The 26,351-nt window shown below is 53.3% G+C and overlaps 11 protein-coding genes across 11 annotated transcripts; 6 read left to right on the top strand and 5 right to left on the bottom strand.

The window, feature by feature from the left end:
• The first annotated feature begins 1,631 nt into the window (after nucleotides 1–1,631).
• M406DRAFT_347380 (uncharacterized protein) lies at nucleotides 1,632–5,329 on the top strand. Its single transcript, XM_040922284.1, has 2 exons — nucleotides 1,632–4,292; nucleotides 4,462–5,329. The coding sequence occupies exons 1-2, from the start codon at nucleotides 2,693–2,695 to the stop codon at nucleotides 4,719–4,721; spliced, it is 1,860 nt and encodes a 619-aa protein (XP_040773118.1). The 5' UTR covers nucleotides 1,632–2,692; the 3' UTR covers nucleotides 4,722–5,329.
• Nucleotides 5,330–5,488: 159 nt separating this feature from the next.
• M406DRAFT_72164 (family 50 glycosyltransferase) lies at nucleotides 5,489–6,874 on the bottom strand (the record flags this gene model as incomplete). The annotated part of the gene is made up of 2 exons (XM_040925524.1): nucleotides 5,489–5,734; nucleotides 5,834–6,874. The coding sequence occupies 2 exons, from the start codon at nucleotides 6,872–6,874 to the stop codon at nucleotides 5,489–5,491; spliced, it is 1,287 nt and encodes a 428-aa protein (XP_040773117.1).
• A 620-nt stretch (nucleotides 6,875–7,494) lies between these two features.
• On the top strand, nucleotides 7,495–8,473 carry M406DRAFT_45836 (uncharacterized protein; the record flags this gene model as incomplete). The annotated part of the gene is made up of 3 exons (XM_040924289.1): nucleotides 7,495–7,670; nucleotides 7,771–8,038; nucleotides 8,138–8,473. 3 exons carry the CDS (start codon nucleotides 7,495–7,497, stop codon nucleotides 8,471–8,473), a joined length of 780 nt encoding a protein of 259 aa, XP_040773116.1.
• Nucleotides 8,474–11,168: 2,695 nt separating this feature from the next.
• Nucleotides 11,169–12,738, top strand: M406DRAFT_332527 (uncharacterized protein; the record flags this gene model as incomplete). The annotated part of the gene is made up of 3 exons (XM_040920752.1): nucleotides 11,169–11,187; nucleotides 11,263–11,670; nucleotides 11,780–12,738. 3 exons carry the CDS (start codon nucleotides 11,169–11,171, stop codon nucleotides 12,736–12,738), a joined length of 1,386 nt encoding a protein of 461 aa, XP_040773115.1.
• An 851-nt stretch (nucleotides 12,739–13,589) lies between these two features.
• Nucleotides 13,590–14,769, top strand: M406DRAFT_323446 (uncharacterized protein). Its single transcript, XM_040919773.1, has one exon. The coding sequence runs from the start codon at nucleotides 13,703–13,705 to the stop codon at nucleotides 14,627–14,629; it is 927 nt and encodes a 308-aa protein (XP_040773114.1). The 5' UTR covers nucleotides 13,590–13,702; the 3' UTR covers nucleotides 14,630–14,769.
• Nucleotides 14,748–16,023, bottom strand: M406DRAFT_357350 (NAD(P)-binding protein). Its single transcript, XM_040923654.1, has 3 exons — nucleotides 15,951–16,023; nucleotides 15,448–15,870; nucleotides 14,748–15,317 (listed from the first exon to the last, which is right to left on the bottom strand). Exons 1-3 carry the CDS (start codon nucleotides 15,987–15,989, stop codon nucleotides 14,859–14,861), a joined length of 921 nt encoding a protein of 306 aa, XP_040773113.1. The 5' UTR covers nucleotides 15,990–16,023; the 3' UTR covers nucleotides 14,748–14,858.
• A 519-nt stretch (nucleotides 16,024–16,542) lies between these two features.
• Nucleotides 16,543–17,433, bottom strand: M406DRAFT_357346 (uncharacterized protein). The gene is made up of 4 exons (XM_040923653.1): nucleotides 17,325–17,433; nucleotides 17,172–17,233; nucleotides 17,047–17,083; nucleotides 16,543–16,963 (listed from the first exon to the last, which is right to left on the bottom strand). Exons 1-4 carry the CDS (start codon nucleotides 17,370–17,372, stop codon nucleotides 16,847–16,849), a joined length of 264 nt encoding a protein of 87 aa, XP_040773112.1. The 5' UTR covers nucleotides 17,373–17,433; the 3' UTR covers nucleotides 16,543–16,846.
• A 559-nt stretch (nucleotides 17,434–17,992) lies between these two features.
• Nucleotides 17,993–19,111, bottom strand: M406DRAFT_72159 (uncharacterized protein; the record flags this gene model as incomplete). The annotated part of the gene is made up of 2 exons (XM_040925523.1): nucleotides 17,993–18,978; nucleotides 19,087–19,111. 2 exons carry the CDS (start codon nucleotides 19,109–19,111, stop codon nucleotides 17,993–17,995), a joined length of 1,011 nt encoding a protein of 336 aa, XP_040773111.1.
• Nucleotides 19,112–20,018: 907 nt separating this feature from the next.
• Nucleotides 20,019–21,214, top strand: M406DRAFT_323440 (uncharacterized protein). The gene has a single exon (XM_040919772.1). The coding sequence runs from the start codon at nucleotides 20,153–20,155 to the stop codon at nucleotides 20,987–20,989; it is 837 nt and encodes a 278-aa protein (XP_040773110.1). The 5' UTR covers nucleotides 20,019–20,152; the 3' UTR covers nucleotides 20,990–21,214.
• A 701-nt stretch (nucleotides 21,215–21,915) lies between these two features.
• M406DRAFT_227077 (TrkH-domain-containing protein) lies at nucleotides 21,916–24,353 on the top strand (the record flags this gene model as incomplete). The annotated part of the gene is made up of 5 exons (XM_040915759.1): nucleotides 21,916–22,351; nucleotides 22,466–23,371; nucleotides 23,451–23,515; nucleotides 23,682–23,823; nucleotides 23,899–24,353. Coding segments are annotated over 5 exons (2,004 nt in total), but the record flags the coding sequence as incomplete, so codon positions are not given.
• Nucleotides 24,354–24,588: 235 nt separating this feature from the next.
• On the bottom strand, nucleotides 24,589–26,277 carry M406DRAFT_46095 (family 79 glycoside hydrolase; the record flags this gene model as incomplete). Its single annotated transcript, XM_040924292.1, has 3 exons — nucleotides 24,589–25,559; nucleotides 25,661–26,037; nucleotides 26,129–26,277. The coding sequence occupies 3 exons, from the start codon at nucleotides 26,275–26,277 to the stop codon at nucleotides 24,589–24,591; spliced, it is 1,497 nt and encodes a 498-aa protein (XP_040773108.1).
• Nucleotides 26,278–26,351: the final 74 nt, after the last annotated feature.

Here is a 26,351-nt window from a genome sequence, read left to right as displayed (position 1 = left end):
AGATAGAGAGAAATGGCTTGCACTGCAGGCTGTTATCAAATGGATTTGGAAAGGGAAACAAAATCAGGGTAAAGGCGGAGGAGGCTGGGAGGTTTCCATTAGAGACAGTAGAAACAGGCGCCAACAATGGGGGCCGGGAAAGTGGAAATATCTAGAAACCCACAATGTCATTGTCCCTCTCCAGTCACAGCATGCTGAAAAGAAAACGGTAGAAGAGTATGGAGGCACACGAAGTGTGTCGCGAGAGGAACTTGGCGTATTGGCATGGCGGGGCAGGGAGGGAGGGGACAGTTCAAGGCAAGGGACCAGGGATCTTTTTTCCTTCTCCTTTTTTTCTTCTCCCAAGAGAGCATACCAAAGTCTCGACGGGTGACGAGTGCGAGGTTGACGATATGGGGTCGGTGGTCGTCCTGCGTTGCCTTTCTCTGACGAGGTGTTGCCAAGTCAAACGCGTGGCACTGAGCGAGCCTCTTGGAGTCTGACAAGGGCTGCCGCGCGCGAAGTGAGGTAGAAAAGCGACCAGTATTATCCTTTTCCTTTTTACTTATTCGTTCTTCTTTCCCATGCACTTTTCCTTTTGTACCTTCACTTGCACAGCCATTGTCATTTTGTGTGGACGGCAGTGATTTGGGAAGATGATGTCACTGGGAGCTGGCAGAACCAGAACGCGTCGTCACTGCAGTTGATGCAAGCGCTTGTGACTCGACAAAAACTGTTATCTAAACTACCTACCAAAGGACTTGAATGATATCTGTGATCTGGTCAAGCTTATAGGAACTACTTCAGCATATTGAACAGCAAGGAAAAGGCTAAAGAGAACTCTCGTTTAGCAGGAAGAATACATGGGTGGCAGTTCAAGGACAGATGATGTTGTTTTTTGGATCACAGGAACAAGATGTTGTTCATGACAGGGTTAGGGTACTGGGGCTGCAGAACTGGCTAAAAATAAAGCAGAGTGGACATGCATGAAACAGTTTCACGTTTTCTGGCCAGGTACTCCCTCCATCCTGGCCAGGTACTCCTCAAACTAGAGAGACAAATTTGCAGATCATCCGGAGGATGCTGGAAAAGGGAAAATGGTTGGGACAGTCTTGTTATTACTGCTTATAGTGTTCGTTTGCTTGCCCTCTTCTTGGAGCTCACTACCCACCTAATAGGCTTCGTGTTCAGGTACCTGTTTATGTGCATGAACAGCAGGAATGTCCCACTCTCATTGTGATTTTTGGGGTGATGATGTGAATTCCTCTGATATGTTTCTCTGGTGGCATTCAGGAATGTCAGATCGATATGATGTTGGTTGATCAGAGAGCGCCTGCTCAGGTACGGGGCAGGGCAGGTTTGACTTGGGCTTGGAAGGAGGACGATACTGCCTGCACTCAGGCGTGTCACAGCCACAGCAGGTACTACTGACTGACTGACCCTCCCTGTCTGACAACATTTTGTGCACAGCCTCTTCTTATTTCCTCTTCTCCCAATGTTGTCGTAATAAAATACGGCCCAATTTCCCACTAGCCGCCTGCACCTGCTGCTGTGTGAATCTTTATGAATTTTTCAATCTTCCTCCCTATTCCTTTCCTTTCCTCCCCCCGCTCAATGATTCCCCTGGTCTTTTCAATGGTGTCCCCCCTCCCCTGCTTTAGATCATCTCTCAACACAGTCACCTATCCTCTGTCGGGATCTCCTGCCTTCATTCGCTCAGTCTAGATCCTGTTAGTCTCGACCATCTTCATAAAAGCACACCCAGTCTTTCTCCCCTGGAGCGAGCGAGCAAGAGAGAGAGAGGGAGAGAGAGAGGTGTCACAATAAATCAGGACAACATCAGGCAAGAGACCATTTCAGTCAACAGACACAAACACACATGCGACCTGGGAAACATCAGGCTCAACCAATCACTACTGATCAAGTTCCTCGCGCCCACTCTGTGTCTGCATGTCTGCCAGTGCTCATACCTTTTAACCTCTTACGCGAACTCTCTGTTTTATCGAATCACCTATCCCATTTTGGGGGCCGCGCCTGCTCATCTGCTCAGGCTGACTAACTAGGCCTGCACCTGGAAATCCCGCTACCACCTTATCACAAGCAGTGGAACTGGCACGAGACCATCTTGTTCTTCTTCTTAATTTTGTTTCCTGATTTATTCTATCCTGTCTCTTATTATCAGCATTTGGGTGCTGGTTGTTGATTGTTTGGCTCCAGGGTCTAGACTTGAGGGGGTCTTTCCATTACGCTACAGTAGCGGGACCACACAAGTGGAGTCATAGGGCCACCACCACCAGAGAACCATCATTCTCTCTGTTCTTCCACTCTATTCTTCATCCTCATTCTCGACATCGTCCTCTTTGCCCCCTCCACCACCACCACCACCTGCTGTAACCATCCCACTCTCTTTCTTTATTTACCCTTTGGTGCTGGGTCATCAGAAGGGTCGGAAAGAAAACTTGCCTTTTATTCATTCATTCCATCTTCAATCTCGACCCTCTCGCCGCTCTCCACTTGACTCACCTTTTCTCCCAGGAAGGCTTCTTCCTCTTGTTCTTCTTCTTCCAGAGCACTGCAGTCCAAGGCCGCTCACTGCCTCTCCCGCGCCTCTCCACGGCGTCGGATCGCGACGCCTGCTCAAATCTGCCATGAGAAACATGCTCGGCCCTCCCGATTCGAAGTGACACACAACCTGTTGACCCTGTCTGCGACCATGTCGGTCCGAAACTCCACAGTCTTCGCCGACGACGCCCATACCGGGCCTTTGTCCATCGACACGAGGCGTTCCAGCATCGAACGCCCCCAGGCCCGGGAGGATGTAGGCAAGGCCGCTGTCGAGCTCGCCTCCATCATGGCCATCGCCTCCAATCCCGTCTCCCCCGGCGCCTCCAGCCCGCCCTTGGCCCAGGGCGCCAGGATGCAAGACTTCTCCCCGCCCACGAGACCGAGCAGTACTCCCTTCCCAGAGCCCGAGCACGGCCAGACAGACATACGCTGCCTGAGCTGTCCCACAGGGCCAGAGGCCGGCCACCTCCACGGCTACGATCATGAACACGACCACAGCCACGACGACGCTGACGCTCCCTCCTCCCTCGAGCCACCCGCCCCTGGCATCAGTGCCGCCGACCTACCCGAGTCGTCGCTCGCCATCAACCTGAACGACCTCCCCGCCGAGATCCACGAGTGCATACTGGACCACCTGTTCGGCTACAGGGTGTCAGCCACCTCCAAGAGCTCTCTGGGCATGCCGAGCGTCACCCGAAGCTGGGGCACCGCTCTGAGGCACTCACGTCGGAGGGAGCTGTCCTCCCTGGCGTTGGTGAGCAGCCTCTGGACGGTCCTGGTCCAGGAGAGGCTGTACCGGCACATCAAGATCAAGGCTACCGTGCGGTCCCTGAACGAAGCCGTCCAGTACTTTGCCGTCCATCCACACCTACGACCCTATGTGAGGCATATCGAGCTGTGGTTTGCCGTCTTCCAGCCTAAACAGTCCTCACTTGCATTATCTTCGATCCCTACCCTACCGCCTGTCTCCCTGGACGGGCTGACAAACGCGTCCTACGTGCTACCGAATGACAACTGCTCTCTCGAGGAGGCCTTCTACTTTGTGAGCGCCACTTTCCCCGAGGTCTGTGTCCTGACTCTTGAGGGCGGAGAGCGCAAGAAGGCGCCCAAGGTCCGCCACTTCATCGCCGACGGGGGGCGTGACCAGCCGCTGCACGAGAAGCCGCTCCCCAGGATTCCGCCTGTAAGGACACTGGTGTGCAAGGGCCAGTGGAATCTGATCAGGACTGATAACGATTTCTTCACCATCGTCAATGCCCTGCCGAACCTCCAGGAGTGGCACGGCAACTACAGCAAGGCTAAGTCCAAGAGCTATCTGAGCATGGCCGCCATATTGCTCAGGCTCCCGTCCAGCTTGACCAGCCTGAGTCTCAATCTGGAGGGTGTCGAATACCGAAGGGAGCTGTCCTTCCCGCCCTACTTCCTCAAGGTTTCGAGCGCCCTGCACTTCTGCACCAAGCTGGCTGAGGCCTCGACCAACATGGAGCACTTCGCCTATACCGGACGCGTTTGTCGGACCTTCTTCGACCTCTTGTCCAGGCTGGCGGAGCCCCGCAGCTCGCGTCTGAAGTCGATCGACTTGACCGTGAAGAACTGCTGTCGCCATGTGGTCCACTGGAACGAGTCGGGATCGGGCATCACGGACATGAACTTCATCAATGCGTTTGAGGCGCTTGTCTTGGCGGGCATCAAGGCTCTGGCGAGACTCAAGGCGGTAGAATACCTGAGAATACGATACGTGGACCTAGGTAAGTGCGATGTCACATGCACACACACACACACACACACAGAGAGAGAGAGAGAGAGGAAGAGGCAGAGAGACACAGAGAGAGAGCGCGCGCATATTCAACTCCCTACATGCAGCCGGCTCGCTTGACTCTTCGTGTGGATTACGTAGCTAACTTCAAATTTTCACAGACTCCCCTGTACCACCGCTGAACCCCTATTTCATCCTTCGCGATGGCTGGTGTTCCGGTGTCTGGAGTGACGCCATCATTCGGGAGCTGAACCGAGCCCGCCCTGACGCCCGCTTCGAGGATCTTGCAGAGTCATTTGGTGAGGTGGGCATCAACAAGGATGGCAGGATGGTCATCTCACCCGAATTTCCCAAGAGCAGAGTGCTCTCGTTGAAACTCTCCAACTACGCCTATCTCGCTGGCGGTATTGCCGTGCCTTGAGGCATGCTTGGCAAGTAGGGACTGCTCGTCTCGAGTGAGAAGCTGGGGCCGTACAATGGTTCCGTTCTGCCTTCCCTCACTGCTTGTCTTCCCTTCCTTCCTTTTTCTTTTGTCTTTGCTATCTCCTTTGATCTTGTGCGTTTGTGTAAATGTGTCTCTCTGTGTCTGTGTGTAAGGAGACAATGTTGAGTAATTCGGAACAGGTACAGCAATCCTTTTGCCTTTATCCCTCTCTTTCTTTTTTTCCTCTTTTTTTTCTTTTGTCATCGGAAGGCGGCGCCACATGGATGCAGAGCACGGCGTTTTGGGTTGCCCTTAATACAGATATCCCTCTGGCATCATCGGTCTCGAGGCATAGAAAGGCGTTTCGGATAAGGGTTCCCAGTCAGCGGCAGCTGAAAGGGACAATGGGAAAGAATTATCAACTACTGGATGTCGGCGGTATGAGGTCAGGGTTTGGGTTTGGGCTGTTGATAATATGTAACGGGTCTCGTCAGATGCTTCCAGACGAGGATCTTAATCAGCGGTGGCTGAGCAATCTTTTAAAACACTGACGGTCCCGCCAGGTCCCTCTCAGTCGGGCTCAGAAATTCACAACGGTCTATCCCAGCCTTTATGCGAATGCGACTGGTGCACTGCTATGTGTGTGTAGGTGAAAAGCAACGATGAGAGTTCGTCAAATGAGAATTGTGCCACCGAGTCAGATCATGAGTATGGCCATTCATAAATTTGTCTCTTTTCGGGGTGTCACGATATACTACTGTGTTTTAAGCCACATCTCCCACGATAACCCCCAGTATCCAACAATTGGCTAGGAAGAAGCCCAAGGCCGAGACCCAGAGCCCCGGCACGAAGGTGCTCTGGCCCAGGAACTCAAGTTGGTAACCCTGCTGCAGCCAGGCGGCCTGGGTCAAGACCCACAGCGCGAGGGCAGTGAGGCCCAGTCCCGGCCTCTCGAGGAAAGACGACCGAGGAAGATAAAGAGGAAGCAGTATCAAGTACCAGAGGAAGTACTAGTGTATTATTTAATTCGCGTCAGTAAGTAGAGACGAGAGGAGGGGGGGGGGGGGGGGCAGAGAAAAAGTCTCGATGAGGATTTTTCTGATGCATACCTGGCTGGTGCAAACCTTGTTGAAGGTCACAAAGATCCATGTCTGTGCCAGCATGGTGGACGAAAGATCCTTTTTCGCCATGGCGAGTGGAATCAGAACGCAAGAGAGGAGAAGCTGGGGCAGGAAGGCGACGGACTCGATGCCGAAGCCCGATGCGCCAGGATCGGCAGAGGTGAGATACAGCAGTATGTTGTACGGACTGAAATTGTGGCGGTGATCGATGCGGGTAACGTGATGGAGGAAAGTATGGAGCAAGAACGGGTGGCCGTATATGGCGTACATGGCAAGGTTAAGGCCAAAGAAGGTGGCCAGGCTGAGGACGGCGAGCTTGAGCCTCGACGCCGTCAGGAATGCCACGGCGGCGTCCAGGGGTGACGACGACGAGGAGGAGGAAGGAGAGGAAGAGGACGGTTTCCCTGCCCTCATCCTCTCGTCATCCATCCACCAGATGATTGCAGGCGCGTAGATGAAGGGGTAAATCTTGAGGTGCACACCAAAGCCCAGCAGCATGGCCGCAAGGGAGACCCTTCGCGACAAGACGGCCCACAGGAGAGCCATGACCATGACGGCCAGCAGGCCCTCGGAACTGCCACGCGTACTGATGGTGGCGACCATGGGGTTAAGAAGCCAAATGGCGGCATACTTCCTGGCCCTGGCAGCATCCAGTCTCCTGGGCCCTTGCATGGTCAGGACCTCGACGATCAGCCAACCCGCTACCAGGTCAGCTACCGCGAACAAGACCTTGCCGGAGGAGAAGAAAGCCACGGCCTGCGAGCGAGAGGCCGCGGGCCACGTCGTTGGCAACAGCATCCACGACAACAAAGGCGTGTAGCGGTACGTTTCGCGGGCGTACGGGCCCTGAGGATGCTCCTGTGCCACGAACCTGGCGGCATCGGTGAAGACGAGATAGTCGATGTCTGTGTACTTGACGGGCGAGTTTGCGTCCTGCCAGAGGCCGCAGAGGAGCATAAGGATCCGCAGGCCGGCAGCTAGGGTGAAGAGAGGTATGCTGCTCGCAAGGAGGGACGAGAGGGCGCCCATGTTGGCCTCCTTTGCTGGCTTGGGGGCTGTCATGATGTTGAGGTTCTGGTGGTTATCTGGTCTCAAAGTCGAACCCTCCTCATATTTATGATCCGGGCCTAGCCTCAATCTCAAGCGACAGTATGTAGTGAGAGCCCTGTGATCAGCTTGGGAACAGGTCAGTGAGAAGAGCTGCGTTGTGGTGGGCGGGTCTGTGAAGTTGAGGAGGACCCTTACTGGTGTTGATGATTTAATGAGTGGTGCAGTGTGTGGATGATGACAGCACAGCGCAGGGCGTCATCGAAGCATTGAAACTTGCGTAGACGCTAAAACTCAGCGGCACGGCACGTTCCAAGGGGTTGACTTGGGGAGGCTCCAGTACGCGCAGAGGACAGGGGGGGTTGGTGGCTACTACTGCTGTATGTACTAAGTAGTTAGTGCAGCAGGGCTTGCTTTAGTGAGGTGGACCCCTCTGCTCTGCACAGTGGTGCTATTGATCCAGTCACTAAATTGTCAAACTGATCTCAAATGACCCACTTCGAGCCAGTCCAAAACAGCAGAAGAAGATGGAGACTACAATCTCAAGCACAAACAGGATACTTGACAGGAACAACATCACTAACGCCCCCCAGAAGCCAAAGATGCCTGGCCAAAAGAGGGACTTTAGGGGCAAGGCCAAGACCAATGAGCCGCCCAAGGTGCGCAATGAGTTCACGCCCATGTTCGAGCATTTCCGCGATGAGCTCGACGACCACCATGACCGCCGAGAGAGGATCATCAAGGCCTCCAGGGACATCACTGCCCTGAGCAAGAAGATGTGGGTCCATACTGTCAACCATCTGACGGTTGCTCGTTCAATTGAAAACCTGATTTCGATCGCGCATGACACTGACACATGAGGGGGCGCGTCCCTGCAGGATCTTCTCGTTGCAACGGGTCCGCAAGATCCAGCCTGACCTCCCAGACTACATCGAAAAGGATATTGAGTCGCGCCTCACCGACATCTCCAGGCTGCTCTCCTCCATCACACTCGAGGTTCAGGGCATCAACCGCTACCGTTACTCGCGGCAGATGAGCTGTATCGAGGAGCTCATCGAGGCCCTCACCTTCGCTCACTACCTGCGCAACCAGGCCCTCATGGGCTACGAGGATGCTGCAGCCAGGGTTGCCGCCCTATCCAGCTACGTCGATCAGATGGACGTGGATGGTGGTGGTGGTGGTGGTGACCAACCCCCTCCACCACCTGCTCCGTCCGCGCTGCCTCCTGTTCATGTTACCGAGCAGGACTATCTCATGGGCATCTTTGACCTCTCGGGGGAGATGATGAGATACGCTACTGTTGTTGCCGCCCTCAACGGTACTATGGCCGGTGGTGCTGCTGCTGCCACGCTTGAGGGCGCGCGGGTGCGGACCATCGTCAAGGACATGCAGAACCTGGGCAGCTTCTTCGAGATGTTACCCCAGCAGCACAATAAGTACTACCAGCAGAAGCTCGAAACCTTGAGGCAGTCCGTATTCAAGGTCGAGAGGCTGGGCTATGGCCTGAAGGTCCGTGGTAGCGAGCGCCCAGCTGGTTGGATGCCTGATACCAATGACGAGGCGCCCGACGCTGAGGAGTAATTGGAAGGTGATGTCTGGTGCCCATGCCAAGTCGTCACTGCATGTATGAAATCCTTTTCAAGCGGGGGGCCGGCGGGGGCGGGGCTCATGGGAAGAGTCTATTTCTCTGATAACGGTGAAAAATTAACATTCTGTGCCTACCTCTGCATTGTTCATTGCAACAAGATCGAATACATCCGCGTAGACATCGAGAAGAGCATAATTCCTTGCGTGTAATTGTACGCTAGTTGGACATAGACATATGTACAGAGGATCGACAACATGACGAAGGAAAAGAGCAGTCCTAGCGAGAGCCCAAATGCGATCTGGAAAAGACTTCCGTCCTGCTCCCACACGAGCAAGCAGAACCTGACTTTCTGGGGAAGGCTTGGCGGCTCTGTCCGAACAGGTCGGTGTTGCCATTGAGTGCTTTGTTGTTGTCCTTCTTCCTGATGTCTGTTCTCATTCTTTGCCCTAAGATGGCCGACAAAGTTTGTATTCTTTCTGCTGTTTCATTTTTTCCCTCTCTTTCTAGTTTCATGGTTTATGCAATCCTGACTGTACGGCTATGTCCAAATCGCTTGGATCATCTGACCAGTGAAGAAGGATATTCCATTCACAGCAAGGGGGAGTTCGTGCTAGAATAAGACGTCTAAGTTCCATCAAGAGGCTCTAGAGGAAGGGATCCTCCATAAGGGCTCTGGAGGTCGCATAAGGGTATCGGACTTTAATCAATAACCTTTGTTTTCATGCGCCAACAACACTTGACAGCCCTTCCACCTGCTGGAAGCTTCAGGGTGATATCTGGAAATATTGACTAGACCATCCTTGCGTTCAAACGACTCTGATGAGACTGACTCGTTAGCCGGTACATCGTCCACAAGGACATGTTTGCGTTCTTTGAAAATTGGTTATGAGGAGGGGTTTCCATGTATAGTAATAATAGCGGAAGAAAGCATGCATTGTGGTTATATCTACGCTGATAGCACAAAGCTCCACGGACGCTTCGATACTAAAACAGGCGAAACCCTATCATAATCACTCAATCCTTCGTGGCGTATTTGTTCAAACCAAACAGATTGCCTGGCTGAGGAGAGGGAGCTACTATACTATTTTAAAAAGGTGGGTGCCGATCCAGCATCAAGAGATCGACGTGTTAGAACCCCTCAGCAAGTTCTCACTTAAACTCAGGAGCAGCAACTAAGCGTTATCGCCAAGATGAGAATCCTTATTAGAAGCGACATGTCGACTCAAGATTGCAGAGTAGGCTCACAACTTCCCGGATTTGCCAGGGATAGAGTACAATCTTGAAAGAGTTGCAGATAGACACCCGTCATTACGTATTCATCATCAGCTTGAAATATTCTTATAAGCGAGCTCTAGCCCGGCTCTTTCGCCTGTCCATGATATATACGGTGAATGAATGATACACTTTCCCTGTGTACTTGACGGTTATCTCTGATGAGGGAAATTGATGTTCTCGAGGGTGTTTTCGGCTTTCTACCGCGTCTCTCGTTTCTCTATCCTCTTTACTCAGCAGTAGAAGCCACGGGAACCAATACAGAGAAGAAGAAGAGAGCAGAAAGAGTGGTTACCAGAGAGTAAGCGAAAGAGAGGCTAATTTATGCAACGATGGGTCAGAAGAGTCCGCAGGTCTAATCCCCTTTCGTCATAAAACTATTAACAGCCTCGACACTATAAATACAAGGCTCTTGTATCTTTTAAGGGCATATATGCGAATGAGAAAGGAGCTGCATCAACCTCCGGCTAATCATTCTCCTCGTCACGAGGGCCGTTAAAAAAAAAAAAAAAAAAAAAGAGTAGCTTCGGAGAAAACGAGGCGTTTCTGCATATTACTATGTATAGTGATAGGCATTGTGCTCTGTCCTTATCTTTGACTTATCTATAAAGGATCGCCAAGGAGAGACATCTGGCACGATAGAAGGCGGCAAACCCCTCCGTTCTTCGGCAGGCCCAGCCACCATGGGCGGCCCAATAAAGCATGCGTTGTCGACCACTTGCATCATCTCCAATGCCAACCTTGCAGGGTAAATCGTAATCATGTGCATGGGGACGACACTTGCCGAGCCCAGACCCAGCCCCAACCTTGACAAGCTCTCAAGCAGATGGATGAAGAGGGAATCGTGGGGAATTATTGTTAAGGTACAGTGTTAGCTTCCTCCACGTAACCCCCTGCCGATTGCCAGGCCGCTCGTTCCCGTGCCTTGACTGCTTATCGTTGCGGGGTTGAGTGTATCTAGTACCCAACATAGCACGATGACTATCTCCGGATCGGACGTATACTATCTTGTTAGGTCTGGATGAACGAGCCAGTCAGTATCGTGCGATGTGCTTCTCGGAGACAATTCGGGCTTGCTAGTGATACAAGCTTGTCAGAAGGACGGCGCCTTGTTGGTCTTGGGAGGTTTAAGTATTTGAAAACGAAGAAGACCTGGAGGTGGAGGTGGTATTATTTTATGATTATGATCACCGTCGCCGCCTCGTCATCATCAGCAGCAGCAGCATTACCACCATCTCATGCACTTATTCCTCGATAATATCTTCCTTTACCTCCCGTACCTGCTGCTTAATACGTGTTTGGGGACGTTGATATTCATACTACTGCTATCATTTCTTCGACACTAGACGATCCTCGTAGCCGTCTATCTGCTTCTCTTGTGTTTGGCTCTTCGAACGCCCAAGCCAGTCCCCCGTCATGGCGGTCGGCGGTGGTGGTAATAACCTTCCTTCCCTTCTTGGAGGGACCATTTCACTCCCTCTTGCAGCTTTTGCTCTGCTTTTGGTCCTAGTTGGTCTGGCTGCTCGGTTCGCACAGAGAAAAGCAGCTTCATCCCCCAAGCAAGGTGCACCGACAACTCCTGAGAAGACACCGTGGATAGCACAGTTTCCCCCCTCGCGGCGGCAGACCTTGGCAGACCTGAAGCTCAAGGGCGTGGCTGGGCCCTTTATCGCCCCATCTCCTGACGTTCTTCTTCGTCGGGCAATCCCTTCGACGCGCACGGCAGATTGGGATCAGGATGACCTTTACACGCCCACGGGGTTTTCCACACAGGATGTTCGGGCCCTGGGAAGATTTCCAGACTACTCTGTCCTGACAGGAGTACGCTACCCACAGCCGTACGGTCCTCATTTCGATATCAACAAGGCCCAGTTCAGGCCGTTCCGGCCTTTCAGATGGAACTACCATCAGACAATGGGTACGTGAAAATTCACCATCAGATAAAGAGATACTGGCAGAGATATTAGTCCCAGCATCATGATCAATCCTGTTGACCAATTACTGACACTCTACCTTTCTCTGTCCAGCGCACTACAAGTTTGACCCTGACTGGTGGGTGGAGCTGGAACAGAACTACGTTCCAACCATGGCAGCCCGACAGGAGATTCTGAAGCAGCACGGAGAGCTCGTCTTCTACACAGACCCTGGCTCGGAGCTGGCCTGTAGGGAGCTCATGGAGATGCTGGTCCAGTTCATCTGCAAGCGCTATCCACAGCACTTTAGGCTGGAGAAGGACAACACCGTCCTGCACAACGGGCTTCTGAATACCAAGACGGACCTCGTCAACACGCCGCCTCTCAAGGTAGTCTTCACCAACATCCCAGAGGACTACGCCATGGTCTTCCGCAACGAGAACGACGGCTTCTATTACCTCCGCGCGGCCATGGTCTGCTCGTCTGTCGGCTGGGATATCGGGATGAACCGGGGCAAGCCGCTTCGGGCGATTCACGAGCACGTTCCCGACTACGCCGAGAAGATGGCCTTCAGCATGGACCGCTTCTTTGCCAAGATGGCAGTCGACCAGCCGATCCAGCGCTGCAGCTGGAGTCTGGAGGACCACGCCCCGCTGTTCAGCAGCCCGAGGATGATGGAGAACTGGGAGCGCAGCGCCTTTGCGGAGAACAAGCAGGATCTCACGATCGAGCACATCAAGCTGCGGTGTGACTACCAGACGCTGCGCAGGCTGCCCCTGAGCGGAGCTGTCGTCTTCAACTTCAAGGCAGTCTTCACCCCGATTACCGAGCTGAGGGACGAGCCGTTCATGCCAGCTCTGCTGCTGAAGGTGCTGGAGGAGGGCAAGGAGAACCTTATCACGTACAAGACAGTAGACCACGTCAAGGATGTTACCATTCAGGCCTGCAAGGAATGGGCACAGGAACAAGTCGAAAAGGGTATGGTGCCAAAGGACTGGGAGGTGGGGACGGTCAATGAGAGCCCATTCTTCCCTGGTTGGGAGGCAAAGTGGCATGCGCAGCAAGGCTTTTAGTAAGAATAAGAAGGGAGGAGGGAGAGGGAGAGGGAGGGAGAGAGCACGCTCTTTGAACCTTGTTCTGGCCCTGGGCTCCGGAGGGAAGCAGGGTGCAGCGTGGTATTGGTGGACTATGATAAGTTTGTCCCTTTGGAAATAGAAGGGGAAGCGGACCACAAGTATGTGAAAAGACCGTATGAATTATGGATTTAGCCCGCTCCGATGATTGAAATTTTTTTGCCTGCATTTAACATACAAAAGGACATTTGTAGCATAGTACGAGACGTAATTTCACCTGCAGCACTATTTATTTTGGGAGGGGGAGGAGGAGGGAGGTGAACATGTGGCACAGCCACCACCATTGCTTATCTTATTGTGCTTGGGGGCAGAGGAGGAAAGGGAAAAAGAAAGCTCGCATTAATATCGGTCAACCATCATTTAAAATGTCAGCGCCTAAATCCACTTGTTCCCACTCTGTGATTCGACTACACCCGGTTGCCAAGAAATCCTTCGCTTCTGGCCATCCATTGGGATGCCAAAATTTAAGCTTGTTTAGGCCTAGATGTCATTTAATGATCCTGCGGCTGAAGGGGTTATGGGGTCTTTTGCCTGCAGTCATCGTGAGATCCAAACCGTCGTCACACTGGGGAGACCGAAGCGACAAAGGGGCGTCTGCACTGGAGCCTGACGAGGCAACGTTCCCCCCCTGACTCATTCTGTTCCTTTGCTCATTCTGCTTCTCTTCTCGTGTCCTGTTCCCTCCCATGCGTCTAATAAATTTAGTATATATTCCGGCTTCCTCATCGCAGGCATCCGACGTTACTAGTCACTTACTTGTTCTGTCTTCGTGAACCCTCGCCATCAAGTCACTCGTTGCTCATATTGCGCAAAGCCAAGATCACTCGTTTCAATTTACTACTTGCCATAATAAATAATTTGTCCCTCCTCGTCCTCCTCCACCACCTATTATATATCGTTCACAATGGCTCGTCTCACCTATACCTTAGGTCTGGCTTCAGCCCTCTTCACTGCGGCCGTGCGATCATATGACGATTATGACGAACTTGAGATTGCCGATACAGTCCAGGCGGGAGTGTCAACGACGGTCACCGTCAACCTTGATGAGGATGACGACGACGACGACGATGACGACTACAGTGGGTACCGCATCTACCTTGCGACCACTCCTCCAGGATGGGGCACCGGACCTGCCTGTTACCTTGTCAACGACACCGACAACGACATTACCCAGGTTCAGGTGACGATTCCTGCCTCTGTGGCCCCGGACCAGACAACTCTTTCGCTGTCCCTGTCAGAGCTCTACGACGGGGACGATTTCGAGTCCTTCTCCTATTCCAATGACTTTGTCCTGGAGGGCGGCTCTGGCGAGTGGAGCGCCCTGGAGCTCAACGGATACAGCATCACCGATGCCGAGGCGACGCCTTGTTCGGCTCTGCAGTGCGCCCGAGACTGTGGCAACCAATATTATCCAGATGGAGTTGGTCCTGACGACATCGACGATCCCAGCTACGAAGACTTCTACAACTGCATCGCGTCCTGCCCCGGTGTGGACATGCCTTCATGGGATGAGGTCACGGGCGACGACGGTGGCGATGACGGCGGTTATGGGGACGGTGGTGCTGCCACCTATACCTACACCTACACGTCCTTTGAAGGGCATACAAGAACACACGAATCCGCCCAGGCCACCAAGACGGGCTCGTCTGGCTCGTCAGCTTCAGCTTCAGCTACAACTACTTCTGCCGTCGCCACTTCTACAACTGCCTCCGCGACATCTTCCGCCGCGTCGTCCTCAACTTCTGCTGTGACTACCAGTTCTGCCAGCCGGCAGTTATTCTCTTCCTCACTTGTCTTGGGTGTTATTGTTGCTGCTGCTGCACTCTTCTAAGTACTTTGCAGGGAGGGGACTCGGTGTGATAGTCTGCTGTGTTATTATCCAGAATGGAAACCTAGATTGTTGCCCGTCACTGGAGGCAGATGAGATATGTAGTAATGGTAATCAATATGCATTGGCCTTGCCAAATATTCAAACTTCTTTCATTGCAGTAATCTGATACTTGCAAGCAAGCAGGTATCCATAGCCATTACTTGATACTGAAAGACCACACTTTAGGTGATTAGATGGCACCAGTTGATGCCAGCCATTTTCGTAGGGTCTCCTTGATGTCCTCGTTTTCTGGTAGCCCCAACAGCGCATTGGCCTTCTCTCCCTCCTTCAAAGCATGACCCTCGCCGTCCCGATAGAGGTGGACCCGAAGGAGTGGCCCAAAGGCACTGAAGTCGCCCTTGGCCAGCTTTTCCTCGCCAATCTTCTGCAGGTCAGCAGTGCTCTGACGCTCCACCGTCCATTTGCTCCCGGTCTCAGCCTCCACAATTTCCAATATCTGGTTGAGGGTGGGTTGGAAGGAGGCGATAGACAGATACTTGTTTGCGGTCTCTTGGGGATGCTTCAGGACAGAGGCTACCGCCTTTGCGATCAGGCCCTTGTTGCTTGTTTGGAATGGCTCGTTTCCAGAATCGACGATAGTGGCCGTCTTTTGTTTGGCATCGAATCCAAAGATCCCGAGCTCCAAATTCTAAATGGATGGACGGTCAGACTTTGTTCTTTTTCTTTTCTCTCTGTCTCTGTTTCCCTTTTATCTAAGTAGGAGGCAAGGGGGGAAGTCTGCAAGGCAGCGGGGCCCGGCTAGGCGATTGATTACTTACCAGGTCGAAGAAGAGACCATTCGAGATACCGGTCCAGCTGAAATCCGACCTCTCCTCTGCCTTCTTCTGCAGGTCATCCACCAGGTGCGTCTTGCCAGCGACGATCTTCCCAATCTCTAAGCCCTGTAGCTTGCGGGTGTTGATACCGAACTCGCTGGGGACGAAGCGCTTAATGCCGACTGCGAACGCGGCATCTGCGAGTTTCTGCTGCGGGTCCCCCACGGCAGCAGATGCAATAGTCGAAACGACGGCGTCCTGGCCTGTCAGGGCCGCCTTCAAGGACTCAATGTCGTCGTAGTTGACGGTCTTGACAGTCACGCCTTCGGGCACCTTGCCATTGCCAGCACCACGGCTGAGGATGGACACTTGGAAGCCCTGCTCGACCAATTCCTGAACAATGGGTTGGCCAATGCCTCCGGTTCCCTAATTATCTCGCAGTGACAACAGGTTAGCTACTCATTCCAATCCTATAATTGAACATATGATTAGAGAGGGGCACTTACACCAACGACAGTGACTTGGCGAATCTCGACAGAAGACATCCTTCAGGTCTTCTTTTTTTCTTTCTTCTGATTCAAAAATGACGTGGCAATACCAGTTCACACATACGAGATGGTACAAGATATGAACACGGAAAAGTGAAACTCAAAAGAGAACCTGAAGGATACGTGCGGGGTTCAAATATAATGAACACATGGCACGCCATCGCTGTGTCCGCAACCGCGTGTCATTGCCGCTGCGGGCAACGGGATATCAATATAATCCACAGCAAATCCGTGGCAGGGAGCTTCATGCTATAATCATGACAAATTAAGGCCAAGAAGGAAAGATTGGTAAGAAAACTCTAAAAATTCTCCAATAGAGCCAAACCTTCAATGTATTAATATATAGGCATAATGACACCATCAACGGCTCCGCCCGCGGTTGTGATTTCTTGGCCGCCTCGGCTATTGGAGTGATTGGGAAATCAACGTAGATGCTCTCTCCTGGTGGGTTTTGAACAATTTACTGCCATCAAGCCACTGAAACAAAACATTGCTCTTCATACGCTCATTGAGAGTCAAAGAATGCATCACTGATCAGCACACACTTTTTCGCGTACATCATTGTTAATTGCTTTAAGTAGTGAACGTATCGGCGGCCTGCAGAGCCTGTCTTGGTAGTGGTTAGTAGTCAACATCAGTTGGTGGTCTATGAACCAGTCGGAGTTGTCAAAGTCGATCCACTATGACACTACGTTCATCTTGGAAGCGTCCAGAGTGATCGTCACCAATCTTGTATGCCTCGGGACGAACAACTTGGTTGATTCTCTTGCTGGACAGACACCACGTATCACCCCAGCTCCTCGACGCCCATCGCTGTTTCAACGTTTCAGCCATGAGCATCTTGTGTGAATGAATCACTTGCGGCTACCGCTGCTGCCGCTGCCCGAGCTGCTGCTACCGTACCCAGAAGAGTACTGACCACCGCTGGGAGAGGTGTAGGTCGAGCCTCCAGAACCGTTGTTGTAGTACGTCTTGATCAAGGGAGCCAACGTATAAGTTCATCAGCTAACCACCTTCCACCCAGTGCTTCTTGTGTAAGGAGGTGCCAACTTACGGAGCCATTAGGGTTGGAGTAGTAGTAGGATCCGTCCCTTAGAGTCATGATCGATAAGTTACTTTGTCGCTCTGCGAAACAAACAGCCAAGCTCAGTGATGCGCCGCAGTATGGGATGGACTCACTGGTTGGAGTAGTGGTAGGCGTTGGAGCCATTGCCGTAGTCACGGGCACAGTAGTGGTTGCCCTGGCCAAGACGAGGTCAGACGTGTCATAAGTACACCAATGTGAAGGAAGAAAGTTAGACAGCAGAAGTAGGACGAGTGCTCTCTGCTCACCTCTGAGTTGGTGCCGGAGCTCTTGTACGAGTAACCTCTACCAGACATGGTGATTGGGGGTGCTGCGTTGATCTCAGTTGGATTTTGATTTTGATGTATGGTAGTAGAAGAGTAGAAAAGATGATGTTGATCTGTCTGGTTCCACGAGGGCTTCTACTGCCTTTATATGTTTGTGAAGTCAGAAAAGGAGGGGGAAGAGAGAATAAGGTTGGGAAGGCGGGAGGAGCTGCTGCTGAACAGATAACACAAATGCAGGAGGCCTGCCACTATCTCCTTGTGAATGCAACGCGCCCCATCACCCATAGACCCCAGCACAAGCAAGGGACAAGATGGAACATGTGCATTGACAATGTTTATTTCATCATCGATTCACGCACTGACGAATGTGAGGGGTCTTCAAGGAGACAGAATGCTTCACATGCTACAGGCAAACAAAAGCAACCTTTGACCAAGCGAACAAAGGGGGGCTGGTCGTTGATGAGGTGCGTCTTCATGTACATTGAATTTCCTCATGCGTATTTGATTCAAAGTGCGATGTACAAAGACTTGGCAGGAAAATGTCTGGTATCTGATTCTATATTTCTCTATTTGTTTAGCTCTCTCAAGCTGTCTATTGTATAAAACAAGAAAATGAATCACAGCCGGACTCGAGAATCAGATCGTTCGGTTCACGCCTTCTCGCCCCAGTTCTGTTCCGCCGTGACTGGTGCCTCGGCCTCTTCGTGCTCCGAAAGGAACTTTTCGGCCTCGAGGGCGGCCATACAGCCCGAACCTGCGCTCGTGATAGCCTGCCTGTACCTCTTGTCCTGGACGTCGCCGGCAGCGTAGACACCCTCGATGTTTGTCAGGGGCGTGCCGTTCTTGGTGACGATGTAGCCGTCCTCATCCGTGTCGATCTGGCCCTTGACGAGGGTGGAGGCTGGGTCGTGGCCTATGGCGTAGAACAGGCCGTTGGCCTCGAGCGTCTCCTCGGCGCCCGTCTGGACGTTCTTGACGACCAGGTGGCTCATGAGGCCCTTGTCGTCGCCCTTGATCTCGGTACCGACCGTGTTCCACTTGATGGTGACGTCCTTGTGGTTCTGGAGCCTCTTGGCCATGATGTTGCTGGCGCGGAGCTGGTCTCTGCGGACGAGCACGGTGACGTGGCTCGCGTACTTGGTCAGGAACATGGCCTCCTCCGCGGCCGAGTCACCGCCGCCGATGACAACCAGGGGCTTCTTGCGGAAGATGGGAGCGGCGCCGTCGCAGACTGCACATGCCGAGACGCCATTGTTCCAGTACTTGTCCTCGCCGACAAGACCCAGGCGGCGGGCGGTGGCGCCGGTGGCAATGATAACGGTGTCCGCCGTGTGCTTGGTGTCGGAGTCCCACTCGGTCGCGTACTTGAAGGGCCGGCTGGAGAGGTCCAGGTCGGCGATGGTCTCGCTGATGATCTTGGTGCCAAAGCGCTCAGACTGCTTGCGCATGTTGTCCATGAGCGCGCCGCCCATTATGCCGTCGGGAAAGCCGGGGAAGTTCTCGACATCGGTGGTCGTGGTCAGCTGACCGCCCGCGGCTATGCCGTTGGCCATGAAGCCTTCGTAGAGGGTGGGCTCGAGGTTGGCACGGGCCAGGTAGATGGCGGCGGTATGGGCAGCAGGCCCAGAACCGATGACTGGAGAGACAGACAAGGCAGGCAGGCAGGGTTAGCAACGCAATAGCCAAGAGAACCAAGGGACCAAGAGAGAGAGGAGGGGGGGGGGGGGGGAGGAAGAGGACATACCAAGAACCTTGGTGTGGCTGGACATCTTGACGGAGCTGAAGCTGGTGGGCAGGTCGGAGGAGGAGAAGAAGCGCGTCTGGGTCTTGAAACCTGCAGTAGCAAGAGCAGCTACAGACAGGCTCGTGGCGCTGGAGCGTAGAGGTCGCGTGAAGAAATACTTGAAAGACAGCTTGACGGTTGGAGACCCGGGCCGGTGCTCGAGAAGAGGCAGAGAGAGTGTGTGGTCTTGTAAGGAGGGGAAACAAGCAGGAGGAGGAAGTTGACGCTATTGCGACAAAAAAGACGTTGCGACTCGGGAGTCGACGAGATCGGATATTTGTACTATGGTGGGGTGTGTGGGGCTGATAGACGTTTATGATTTCAGATTTGTCAGTGACTTGCACTCTAGTATCTTTTGAGGAAGAAGTATGGTATTGTATAGATCAATTGATTATTATATCAAGGTGGCTTTGCATGTTGACGCGATCTTGTCTTCTTTTTTTTTGCTCCGTCTCTTTTTCTTCTCGTTTTCTCTTCCGTCGCAATTTCTCCAATTCTGCAAATCCCCTTCACTCAGATTTGTCAGGTCATATTTGGGGGCGGCGTACCAAATCTAGTGAGGGGAGTCTAAAGTATGCAAGGGCCGATGAACGGAACACACCCAAGCCTGTACGTACCCCTCTCAGTACGTACTAGTACTCATTGTATCACTTCTGGAACCCCACACCTCGTCCCGCTGACTGTTACCGCTGGGGCCCACTGCTATCGATAATCCAGCTAACAACAAGTTGGTACCCGTTGCACAACTTGCAGCACTACTACTGTACATAGTAAGAGAAGGTTACCACTACTGAGCGAACCTCCCAGAAACAATCACTTGCACAACACCCAGCACCACCGCGCCGCCACCACCACCACCACCACCACTATACACACACACACACACACACACACACACACACACACATCCGCTCTTAGAGCCGCACCAGTAGTGACAAGAAATTCAGAGACCCAATACATAATAGCAGTCACTGACGACAGCAGTGTTGTGACGGCTGTCGACTTGTTGGCAAAAAAGGACAGGATCATGGCGCCGTCGGCCACCGCCACCGTCGCGACCCAGCTGTCGGAGCAGCTGCTATCCAAGTCGACACCCCAACAGTCGCCCTCCTTCTCGTTTACCCCTTTCCTCCAAAAGACCTACCTGCACAGCCTCCCTGCCGACAGACCAATATGCAGGGCCTACAGCAGCGGCCATTGTCCACTCGGCACCCGTTGCCCCGAGCGACACGTCTCGGCCACAAACACTGCTAAGCAAGACGGCGGTGGCGGCGGCCATGCCTTCAACTCACTGGTCTGCAAGCACTGGCTGCGGGGGCTGTGCAAGAAGGGCGAGAGCTGCGAGTTCCTACACGAGTTCAACCTACGCAAGATGCCCGAGTGCAATTTCTTCTTGAGAAATGGCTTCTGCAGCAACGGCGACGAGTGCCTCTACCTCCACGTCGACCCCCAGAGCAAGCTGCCGCCGTGCCCACACTATGACAGGGGCTTCTGCCCGCTAGGGCCGAGGTGCGCCAAGAAACACGCCCGCAAGAAGATGTGCCCATACTTTCTGGCCGGATTCTGTCCCGACGGGAGGGACTGCAGAGAGGGCGCACATCCTAGGTGGCAAAAGGACCTGGAAAAGCCGAGCGCCAAGGTCGAGAAGAAGGAGGACGAAGAGGACGGGGCTCTGGTCAGGCGAGAAACCTTTGACGACGACGACGAAGGATCATTTAGAGACCGTGGGGATAGGGACCGCGACCGCGAGAGGGACAGGGACCGAGGTCACGACCGGGATAGAGGCCATCAGCAGGGCAGATTTGGAGGACGTGGGGGACGCTGGAGAGGGAGAGGTGGCCATAAACATCGTGGCAGGCACTAGGGCGGTTGAGATGGCATCGGGCAGATTCCATGAGGAGCATACCTGCCTACTCTATCTGGAGAAGAGACTGGGTTGCATGTGCCCCAGTCGACACGCTCAGGTGCTCTTCGAATGGCTTGAGGTCTTGTTACTCGTGACGGATGACGAGATGGCAAATTTGCCCCTCTTGGGCCATCCTTGCTACAGACAGAGAGTTGTATCAATAGGACCATTGCAACCACGTCGAAGACCATCTCTTTAAAAGCAAATGTATGATACCAACATGGGAAGTTTACATCCCAGAATTGACCTATATTCTGATCATTCCAATCACGTCTCATCCCCGGTGTCATTCTTCCTGCAGATCCCACTGGTCACTCACCCTATTATCTATCATATGCATGTTTGTCTGCTTTACTCAGCAACGACAATGGAATGAAGGGCCATGGAGGATTGATTGGATGCAACGTCGTCAGATCAAGGCAAGGATCTAGCTGCTACATGGTACAGTTTCCGCTACTCATATTGGGACATGCCTGCCCTGCTCTGCAAGGGCGGTGTGGGGAACAGGGGTTTTCTTTAATCTTTATTTTTACTTCTTCCAGGCCGTCCTCTGTACGTGTATTCTTTACCCCTACTCCTGTACTTGTAATACATTGGGTGGTGTTTGGTTTGTTCTTCTTCTCCAACCTTTGTTTTATTCCAATTCAACTATACTTCATCCTTGTGAGGATCTCGCATTCTCTCCCTTCGGTCGATGATGTCCAATGCAATCTCCTTCGAATCCCTTGCCAAATCCGTGAGCCGTCTACGCTCAACTTGATCGCGCTCTCTTCCGCGGCGGCTTGGAGGGGATAAGGATGATCGCGCGTGGAAACGGCTGGATACTGCGCTCCTGGGCAGTTCGCCTCGAAGGGCATCCTCGAGCCTCTCGTCTGCTTCATGAGCTGCGAGCCTTTCTGCCGCCGCTGAACTTCATCACCGTCCACTACACCTATTTCATCGTGGTCACCTTGGTTACTTCCCTCATCTTCTGGGGATCCTCTAACCCATCCTTCAGCATCAGCTATGCCGACAGCCTGTTCCTTGTGGTCTCAGCCATGACCGAGGCCGGCCTGAATACTGTCAACCTTAGCCAGATGACCACCTGGCAGCAGGTCCTCCTGTGGCTCCTCATCCTCCTCGGCAGCACCGTTTGGGTTTCGATCTGGACCGTGGCCTTCCGCCTTCACGCCTTTGAGAAGCACTTTGAGGACATCGTCAGGGCCGAGAGGGAGAAGAGGGACAAGGAGAGAAACAAGCGGCCGAACAGCTCGAAGAGCCTCAGGTCCCTCTCCTTCTTCAGGTCCATGACCTTTGGAAAGGCTACGACAACGCCATCGGGTGACATGACCCTCACAGGCCTTGGGCCCAAGATAAAGGAGGAGCAGCCACAACCCCCTATCGTGGATGACACCGATGGCGTCGTCGCCGGCCAACAAAATGACCGCCGCACAGCCTCTCTGCCGGATCTGGATGAGATGAATCAACGGCTCGAAGGACACGGCTCGCAAGATGTATCGCCTGGTACCGGAGCCCACATCACGTTTGCAAATGATCCACTGGGGATGAGCCACGGAGATGTCAGGACCACATCAAGTACTTATGCCAATGATGGCCAGGCAAGGAGGCGCACCGGCACCGTCGACGCCAACGGGCTTTCCAAGAAGCAGCCGGAGAACAGCCCAAACCTGTCTGTCCAGCTGCACAGGTTCCTGACGAACAAGACCGCAGGCAGAAATTCACAATTCCATGACCTCAGCAGCGAGGAGCGCGAGCACCTGGGTGGCCACGAGTACCGGGCCCTGAGAATGCTTTCTGTCGTCGTACCCCTGTACTTTGTGTTGTGGCAGTTCTTGGGCTGCATAGCGCTCGGGGCCTGGATTGCGAACTACAAGCCAGAGGTGGCCACCTCCAATGGCCTGAACCCCTGGTGGACTGGCATCTTCTTTGGGGTGTCTGCATTCAACAACTCGGGCATGGCCGTCATCGATGCCAACGTCGTGCCTTTCCAGAACAGCTACTTCGTCCTGATTGTCATGGGTGCCATGATTCTCGCAGGCAACACGGCCTATCCGATTATGCTGCGGTTCGTGTTCTGGTCTATGCTTAAGCTCTTGTGCTGCACCACGGATGAGGAGACCCTCTACGACTTCAAGCTCACCTTGAAGTTCATCCTCACGTATCCCCGCCGCGTCTACACGAATATGTTTCCCGCCCGTCAGACTTGGTGGCTCCTCTTCATGGTGTGCCTGCTCAATGCCACCGACTGGGTCGCGTTTGAGGTCCTCAACCTCGGGAACCCAACGATCGAGGCCATTCCGGTAGGGTCGAGGGTTATTGATGGGCTTTTTCAGGGTATAGGTACGTCTTCTTGCACAACTCAGAGTAGGCTGATGACGGGGAAGAGGATTACGGGCACTAATTCGACTGCATGCTATAGCTGTTCGATCGGGCGGATTCTATGTGGTCGGCATCAGTAGCTTGTATATTGGACTGCAGATCTTGGTATGTATTTTGTATACGGCTTGCCCTGAAGGGAAGAAGATAAAACCCTCACCAAGAAACCCTTCATCCTCCCTTGGAAACCTGCCCTGGCCCTACCTACCGCGTCTCTTCTGTACTTTAGACTGCCTCTGAACAAAAATCGTCACGTGCTAACGCGGTCTTCCAGTACGTGATCATGATGTACATTTCAGTATACCCAGTGGTCATCACCATACGTCACTCCAATGTCTACGAGGAGCGTAGTCTGGGTATCTATGCAGACGACCCAGAACCTGAAGGCGATATAGAGCAGGCCAATGGAATGAATCGTGGTCTCTCACGACAAGGAAGTAACATCACAACGGGTAGCACTTCCAGACCGGGTCGGACTAGGGAGACGAAAGCATCTCGTCTCTCACGCGCGATCCGGCGTCACTTTGCACTACATGGCGTGGGCGCTGCACCGCGACAAGAGAACGCAGACAGCCGGATTGACTTCATCAGTCAGCAGATTCATGGCCAGCTTGCTCATGATATATGGTGGCTCGTCCTCGCCATTTTCACTATCAGCACCATCGAGACACGCCACTTTCTCGACGATCCCGTCACCTACAGTGTTTTCAATGTTATCTTTGAGGTCGTCTCTGCTTATGGCACTGTCGGCATCAGCACTGGTATACCAAACGTAGCCTACAGCTTCTCAGGCGGTTGGTATACCGGGAGCAAGTTGGTCTTGTGCCTGGTTATGCTTCGTGGTCGGCATCGAGGGCTGCCCGTGGCACTGGACAGGGCAGTGAGGCTGCCGCGGGAACAGCTTCATCGCGAAGAGGAGGAGGACTATCGTATACGAAGAAGTATGAGTCGCAGGATGAGTATGGACTCTGATGTCTAGCGAGGGAGAGAGACGAAGACGAAAAAGAAGAAAAATAGAAGAGGGAGAGAACTGTACCCAAGGTCCATGGGCTTTCTTTTGCTTGGAAAATACCTTTCGATGACAATATTTTACGTTACGAAGAGCTGTGGCCAACATCATTAGACCACCATGCGCTCGCTACGCTCACATGTCCGCTATACGCACCATGCTGTGTCCATCTTCATACAGAGACCAGAACTGCTTCACCAGCCCCGACAGAGACAGTACTATTTTCCAAGGGCTCCACAACCTCGGACCCAAGGACAGATCCATCATCCCCAATCCACTGGCCTGCAAAGGTAATGTTCTCGGCAGTATCAACACCAGGATTCGTCAGCCGCCGGACTGCGCCCCCCTCAAACTCGGTTGGGAGCTGCACGGTGATGTACGACCGATCCTCCGCCGGCATGGTGGAGTTGAAGATATCCAGGTTCGCAATGACCACAGACTGCAGCGCGGTGCTGTTTGCATCATACACAGCATAAGCAGTGAAACTTGTCTCGTTCGCCAGGACGGCGACCTGCTTATTCCCGCCTGCGAGTACCGTTGACGTGAACAGATTGCCGTAGTACAGCGGATTCACGTGCGCGGCGGTACCGTTCCACTCGATGGGCTGCCAGGCGCTGTAAAAGAAGCTTGTGCCGCTGTGGAAATAGACTCGCTCCACCTTGAGGCTGGCCAGGTACATGACGTAGTCGACAGACCACAAGGCTGCGGCGAAGACGTCCGAGATACCTGGCTGTCCCTGGCACGAGATACTGTTGGTCTCGCCCAGCACATACGGGATGCCGGAACCGGCGGTCGCGTTGCCCAGGTAGTCGTGGTAGTAGAGGATGCTGGTCACATGGGTGTGGTTCAAGAGGTTGCCCTCGATGGTCGGGTAGCTGGTGGTGTCGCACGCCGCGCCCATGTAGTCGTGGTCTGCGACCGTCACGGCCAAGGTCTTGTTCATGCCAAAAGCCACTGCATTCTCGACATTCCAGAACGGCGTCTCATTGTACCCCAGATGCCGCGGTGCCTCAAACGCGCAGCCCTGCAAGAGGGGCTCGTCGATCCCGATGGCTTCCAGCACGGCCTCTGCGTACTGTGCCCACTGCGCGACATACACATTGATCGTCCAGTTAATAGGTCTTCGAGAGCCACCGGGCCAACCTGTCAAGCAGAGAGAAGCAGGCTTGTTAGACTTCAAGACACGACCCTGAGGTAGATGGCTATATGTAGTCTCTTTCTCGCTAGGGTGGCTCACGACGTACCGTCGACCTCGTTTCCAATTTCGTACCCATACAGTGCCTCTCCGATGCCATCGTACACGAGCTTCGCCTCGGTAACGGTCTCGTTGAGCCCATCGCAGCCTCCGCAAAGAGGATCGTCCTGGTCATAGAAGCTAGTTCCGTAGATGTATTTGGTCCCCTCTGGCAACTGCTGGAACGACTGCACCCAGGCTGGCCCGATGCTGACGGCGGATGGCTGCTGGTCTGTTGGGCTGTCAAAGGTGTTGATGACGCCCACCTCCTGGCTTGCGTTGTATGTAACCCTGTTCTGTGAGCTCCCGCCGGCCCTGAACATCGGGTACTCGCCGGTGATGTTATAAAGGTTCTCGACAAGACGGATGGAGAACTCATTTGGATATCTGGAGCATCTCTCTTAGCTGCATGAAACCGATAGAATTCCTTTTCTTTTCCTTCCACATGAATAGGGCAATGAGCCTTGAAAAGTCGTACGAGTCATTGCCGGCGTAGTCGGCCATGAATGCAAACTCGACAGAATACCCAACATAGTTGGCGGCCACAGTCTGGTGGCCTGCTGGTACCGTGGAGGGCACATCGAGGGCCCTGGCCGACTCATTGCTCTTCGAAAGGACCTGCGCCATTGAAGGTCGTCCAGTGAGCACCGTTGTCATCATCAGGCCCAAGAGGGCGAATAGGGTTGTAGGTGCCATGACTG

The sequence above is a fragment of the Cryphonectria parasitica genome (assembly GCF_011745365.1).
Source record: "Cryphonectria parasitica EP155 unplaced genomic scaffold M406scaffold_7, whole genome shotgun sequence".
Taxonomy (NCBI): domain Eukaryota; kingdom Fungi; phylum Ascomycota; class Sordariomycetes; order Diaporthales; family Cryphonectriaceae; genus Cryphonectria; species Cryphonectria parasitica.
The sequence above is the reverse complement of the archived record's forward strand: the minus strand, read 5'-3'. Positions and strand labels throughout refer to the sequence as shown.

Bases quoted from the DNA above. Each gene is read 5' to 3' on its own strand.
- M406DRAFT_347380 (XM_040922284.1), top strand. From the start codon at position 2,693: ATGTCGGTCCGAAACTCCACAGTCTTCGCCGACGACGCCCATACCGGG. The intron at 4,293-4,461 runs GTAAGTGCGATG...AAATTTTCACAG, and splicing joins AATACGATACGTGGACCTAG to ACTCCCCTGTACCACCGCTG.
- M406DRAFT_323446 (XM_040919773.1), top strand. From the start codon at position 13,703: ATGGCTCGTCTCACCTATACCTTAGGTCTGGCTTCAGCCCTCTTCACT.
- M406DRAFT_357350 (XM_040923654.1), bottom strand. From the start codon at position 15,989: ATGTCTTCTGTCGAGATTCGCCAAGTCACTGTCGTTGGT. The intron at 15,871-15,950 runs GTAAGTGCCCCT...CGAGATAATTAG, and splicing joins GCCAAGTCACTGTCGTTGGT to GGAACCGGAGGCATTGGCCA. The intron at 15,318-15,447 runs GTAAGTAATCAA...CCATCCATTTAG, and splicing joins ATGGTCTCTTCTTCGACCTG to AATTTGGAGCTCGGGATCTT.
- M406DRAFT_357346 (XM_040923653.1), bottom strand. From the start codon at position 17,372: ATGTCTGGTAGAGGTTACTCGTACAAGAGCTCCGGCACCAACTCAGAG. The intron at 17,234-17,324 runs GTGAGCAGAGAG...CGTCTTGGCCAG, and splicing joins GCTCCGGCACCAACTCAGAG to GGCAACCACTACTGTGCCCG. The intron at 17,084-17,171 runs GTGAGTCCATCC...CATGACTCTAAG, and splicing joins GCCTACCACTACTCCAACCA to GGACGGATCCTACTACTACT.
- M406DRAFT_323440 (XM_040919772.1), top strand. From the start codon at position 20,153: ATGGCGCCGTCGGCCACCGCCACCGTCGCGACCCAGCTGTCGGAGCAG.